Source organism: Centruroides sculpturatus, unplaced genomic scaffold (assembly GCF_000671375.1).
Source record: "Centruroides sculpturatus isolate CEXI.00-Female unplaced genomic scaffold, Cexi_2.0 scaffold1008, whole genome shotgun sequence".
NCBI classification, from domain to species: Eukaryota; Metazoa; Arthropoda; class Arachnida; order Scorpiones; family Buthidae; genus Centruroides; species Centruroides sculpturatus.
In genome coordinates, this window is record NW_019385260.1 from 227,647 (window position 1) to 233,871 (window position 6,225).

Here is a 6,225-nt window from a genome sequence, read left to right on the forward strand (position 1 = left end):
ATCTCGTCTCCACCGTCTTTAATAGACTTTGAACTTCGACTTCGAACTTTGGACTGATTTGAACTTTGAACTTGGAAGGACGAACCTCGGATCAACGTTATAACAACCTAATCAGAGGTATTTATCCTACACGCGATGATGTGTAAGCTCTCTCTCGAATATTCGAACCTCGCGGGTAGGGTCGCGACTATTTTATACTTTGCCGTTACTTTATGAACTATACGGATTGAACCCGAGAGGGATTTGTATTCCACTTATTAACTATGTATAAATGTACGGAATAAACGGGTATTTTGTTAACAAATTTGGATTGGTGTGCGTTTCTTCCGACATTTTCCACTCCATACTGAACCCAAAGTCCTCGACGAGATCGCTCGTGATAATTTCCCATCCATCCGCGTATCTATCCGCGATAAATTGATAGATTGGTGTCAGATCCTGACAGGTGAAAGAATCTAACGATCCTTTCTCCTAACCCTTTTCCCCCATCCTTCAGACAAGCGAGACCGGACCTCAAGGTCTTGAGTCGAGTAAGTGGTAGGAGAGGAACATCCTCGTAAACATCCTACCCCTGATTAGTCTCACACATTAATTGATTTGATAAAGATTTTAGTCTTAGATCAAAATGTTAGTCAGTTTTGTTTTGTATTGGAGAATTAAGGTATTATTTTAGTTTACACATATCCAGTTTTCATTAGTAGAAAAAGACAAGATACATATAAGAAAATCTAAAAATAAATATACTATCGGATTAGAAGAAATTTATACAAGTTCTACACTTACCAATATTGTTTATTATTATAATGAAAATAATACATGTAACAACCAGTATTTTCTTCTTTGGAATATATTTTCTCTCTCTTTTTAGCTTCTTCCATGTCAATCAGATCACCATGATATTCAAGAACAAATTCTCCTCTTTTAATTAATCGTTTTGAAATAACACCTCTCCCTTTACCTATAATTTCTTTTATCTAGCAAGAAGATTTTGTAAATAAATCATTTATTATTATTAATTAAAAAAATTACAATACTAACTTATTATCTACAAGGGATGATCAATAAATAATCTGCTAATGAATGCAGTGCTACAAAAGTAATTTTTATAATGATGAAACCTGATAAGAATTGAGAGGTATAAATAAGATAAACAGCAGAATGGCCAATCAATAGAATTCATAATACTACAGCAGAATGCAAACATCTTAAGTAGAGCAATGTACTGTACCATAATATGGTTTCTAACTACAAAAGAGACTGGACCTATAGAGATTCACTGATGCAGGCAAAATGTGTATAGAGAACAGAAACTTTTGCATGCCCAAATGAAAGCATGGGAGAGAGTTGTGAGAGATGGACAATGTAAGAACAAGAAGTGACCAAGTTGTCAAAAACAGTGGTTACACCAGCAAACATGAAACAGGCGAAGTTCAATTACATGGTTTTACATGCCAAGGAGAACACATTCTCCTTGGCAGGTAAAACCATGTAAATTGAGCTTCAGTACTATGCAGGAGATTTTGCATAACTGTCCATACTTCCAAAATGTGTGCACAATAAGTACCTTACAATCTGTCAGGGCAGCAGAAGGCAACTCAAATAGCCTTATCATTGCAGCATTTGATGTATGGAAAGGGGGAAACTTTCCTGGGCTGAATTGTGACAGGAAAGAAGACATGGTCTAACACTGATCCAGAATCAATGCACACTAGTGTACAATTGAAGCACCTCTTAACCCCTCCCACCAAAAAGAATAAGGTCACATCATCAGTGAGTGAAGTGATGATGTACAGGGTTCCTACTCAAATTTTTGTTTTAAATTCCTTGACTTTCCTCGACCAACTTTGAACAAATTTCCTGACCTTCATGTCCCTTACAGTACAGCACATTGACAAAATAAAACAGTACAGTAGAACCTCGAAAACTCGGCTCTCGATAACCCGGCACTCCGGATAACTCGGCCACACCCTGGCAGGGCAAAAAAATCCTTAGTTAATTAATTTTCATTATAGACAGCTTTATAAAAGTATAAAAGCTCTCATAAAGTATTTTTCTGAGGTCTGTCNTAAATATCTGTAATAATTATCTGAACTTTAAAAAATAAAAATGCATAAAGTGATTGCAATTTATAAAGTTTGATTTTGAGTGGTTTTAAAATACTATTTTATTGCATTTTAAGATTGTAAGTCTTATGATGTGTAATAAGACTGAATTACTTATTAAATCTAAAAATGTAAAAGAATATAAAAATAGAAACATCACCAAACAATCGCCTAAATAATCGTGCTGTAATTCTGCTAATTTAAATAAGTAATAGCAAGTAATTTGCTACTAAATGTAGATATTAGGTGCCATCTCTTAACTAAATTAATAATTATAATTTTAATAATTAATTAAATAATATATAACAAATAGTATTAATTATTTAAATTAGCAGAATTATAGCCCAAATATTTAGGCGATTGTTTGATGTTTCTATATACATATTGGGCTTTGCAATGTTTGTTATACAAATATAAAAATTTAAATGAACTGATTTCATGAGGTTTGCAAAGTTTAAAGAACTGCTTACAAACTTGGTTTTTAGGTATAGTAACAAAAAATAAATAAATAATAAAAAATTGATGAATAGCACTTGTGCATTCTTTACATTTCTATTATACACACCCTGCAAGATACCAGGGCTGTGGAGTCAGAGTCGTCAAAAATCCCCAACCCAGACTTCTGTTTACTTTCTGAATTTATGTAAAAGTATCTGAATTCTGTCACATTTGACCCTCCACTTTTTTTCCCAAATCTATATGTTTAGAGATCTCTCAAACTCCCCCAAAAAAATAAGGGAAAAATTCACATCTGCATGAATATGTCTAATTTGTTTAATTTCTTTATTTTGTTCTGAAATATTAAACGATATTTCAGAATGAGCAAACTTTAAGAAATAAAATTTGGCACAGTAGCATGTGTATAAAGGGCATTAATGCTATTAAATTTTGGTTCTTAATTAAAGGTCAACAGGGTAGAAACATAGAAGGGTCATGTGTCATATCTCCAGTGTGGTCAGACTTAATGAATATTTTATTCATTATTAGCATTCACAATCTTATAATATAATTGAGATGGATTAATAATAACAATAAGCTTAGAGTTCAAACAGTTAGGAGTTGAAAGTTGAAATTTGGTACATGGTTAGGATATGTCATAAGAATGTACACTAAGAAGGGATTTTTTGAAATTCCTCTCACAGGGGGACAGGGAGAGGGTTGAGAATTACCCTGAAGAACTCCGTTTCTACTGTACTATTTTAGATGCATTTTTGTGAAAAATCGAACATACTTTTAGACCCATCTAAAAATTCTCTAATTAGTCTCGGAAGAGGGGGACATAATTCTTGCACCCAGTGAAAACGGGTAAGATCGGCTATAATCTAATAATCTTAATCTTCATTATTGTTACTTTTTTCCTAAGCAACATCTGGCTCATCTGCTAGTTTTTTTTAAAAATAAAACTTGTCTCTCTCTACCCTCAAAATTAAGCTTGAGTTCNCTATTAAATTTTGGTTCTTAATTAAAGGTCAACAGGGTAGAAACATAGAAGGGTCATGTGTCATATCTCCAGTGTGGTCAGACTTAATATTTTATTCATTATTAGCATTCACAATCTTATAATATAATTGAGATGGATTAATAATAACAATAAGCTTAAAGTTCAAACAGTTAGGAGTTGAAAGTTGAAATTTGGTACACGGTTAGGATACGTCATAAGAATGTACACTAAGAAGGGATTTTTTGAAATTCCTCTCACAGGGGGACAGGGAGAGGGTTGAGGATTACCCTGAAGAACTCCGTTTCTACTGTACTATTTTAGATGCATTTTTGTAAAAAATCGAACATACTTTTAGACCCATCTAAAAATTCTCTAATTAGTCTTGGAAGAGGGGGACCTAATTCTTGCACCCAGTGAAAACGGGTAAGATCGGCTATAATCTAATAATCTTAATCTTCATTATTGTTACTTTTTTCCTAAGCAACATCTGGCTCATCTGCTAGTTTTTTTTAAAATAAAACTTGTCTCTCTCTACCCTCAAAATTAAGCTTGAGTTCTAATATGAGTACAGACAGAAAAGGAAATCTTACAAAATTTATGATGATATTTACTATGAACTGGAAAAAAGAAATCACACTGACCATTCTTCAAGTTTGGATGTTAAATTGACAATACTGCACAATCCAGACATTATCCAAGATACAGCATTGCCACCAATCAAGTTTCAGTAGAACATTTATTTTCCACTCTTAAAATGATTAAATATGAATTTTAAGAGTTTCAGTGAATGCTGACTTAATAGAAGTGATTTTTTTTGTAAGGAATAATTCAGTTTATAACAGAAATGAAAAATAATAAATTAATCAACATGGCAAAATTAGCAATCTTTTTCTTTACCAGTCTAAATGTTATTTTTCTTATTCTTGGCTTAGTTAAATATATTTGTATATTTATATATTTCACAATATACTCGTATCATATGTACAACGTTTTTATTAAACAAATTTGTTTCTGTATGAATGTATTTACAATTTTAATCATACATGCTTACCAAATGCCATTGCCATCATCAAACAAGTCAATAAATGTGAATTTATATATTCAGTAGATGTGTCAAATTTTAATGTTTAAATTAATTAGTTTTATTTTGAATTTTTTAAAAATAATCAGAATCGTCATCATTATGACTTTCCCGGCAGTTATACAATATAGGCCTATAACAAAGGAAAAGAATAACGATCAGTCAAAAAATGACTCAGATTTTTACTCTTTTGGACTCGAGAAGCCTTGAAATGTAGAGAAGTGCAAAAGCATTTGGGGTTTTTTCTGTACACATGGATGTTAGAATGTGTACCAACCAATTTAGTTCAACCATTTTGACGCATAACTCCTGTGTTAAACCATCTGACTCAAATTCAAAATCGTGCCTCCCATACAGTAACATTCATATATACAGAAAAATACCTGAATCTTTTGCATATCTCGACATTTCAAGGTGTCCTGAATCCAAAAATGCAAAAATTTAGAGTAGGATCATTTTTTAACCAATTGATACTTTTCCTCTGTTATATATAACAGCCAGAAAAGTAAAAATTATCAAATATATATTTATATATTGACTATGTCATTACTTAGAAAAGTATTTTAGCTTTGGAATAAAAAAATTTCTACATTCTAACTTTATTATTATTATATTTATTGAAGCTTATATTCTGAGGTCACGTGATGACATCAGAATTTTCAGGCCTACTTTGTTAACAAGTCAGCCCCTGGTTGAAGTTGAATCGTAAGGAAAAGTTGGAGTCAGAGTCGTGTAAAAATCTACCAACTCCACAGACCTAGAAGATACCCTAAAATCTCTATGACGTTTGGTATGTAAATACTCTAATATGCCTATTATATTTGCCAATTATTAACATTTCAATATTTTTCTGTTTGATTATTTAACGATCAAAATAATTTTTCTGCAGTAATTACAAAATATTCCATATTTTTATTCAGGGTAGTAAATACATTTCTTTTCTAACAATCTTTTAAAATAAATTTAATTTTACCTATTAATTTCTTAATGTTTATAGTTTTACCATTGAGAATAGTGATTTAAAATTAAAACTATTTATGTTTTATTTTCAATTATTCTTACATTTTAAATTTTAATCTTTTTATATATACTGAAAAAATCTTGGGATAAATCATCTATTAGTACCAGAATTATGAAATAATGTGAGGAAAACTATAAACAATGTAGTGGAACAAAATCTAAAACCTGAGAAAACATTAAAAAAGAAAGAATGGATGTCAGAAGAAATATCTACAATCATCGCTAAACCCGATGTAATAGCTAATCTCCAAACGTACGCCGTAAATCCATCGGGCTAGTTTTATGGCTAATTACTATATTAATTACATAACGAATTTGGTACTAGAGGTAAGCGTTAGGCGCCATCTCTTATTAATATTAATAATTATAAATAAATTAATTAATTTAAATAATTTAGAACCGCTGGGAGAAAAAATCGGCCCGGAGCGGGACTCGAACCCACAACTCCTGCTTACCGTGCAGATGCGTTGCCAGTTACGCTACCCGGACCTCCAGTACGATCTCCTCTTCCAGCGTATAACTATGTAACCATCGACGGTTATTACAATGCCGGCTGGGGACACATTCAGTGCCCACGTCCT

The 6,225-nt window shown here is 32.0% G+C and overlaps 1 protein-coding gene across 2 annotated transcripts in view; it reads right to left on the bottom strand.

Moving 5' to 3' along the window:
* The window catches only part of LOC111636826 (N-lysine methyltransferase KMT5A-like), a 72,665-nt gene that overhangs the window by 11,788 nt on the left and 54,652 nt on the right, over positions 1-6,225 (bottom strand). For both annotated transcript variants that reach the window (XM_023382168.1, XM_023382169.1), the window contains exon 6: positions 784-974. In XM_023382168.1, the coding sequence (XP_023237936.1) occupies positions 784-974 (191 nt within the window). The remainder of the gene's footprint in view (positions 1-783; positions 975-6,225) is intronic.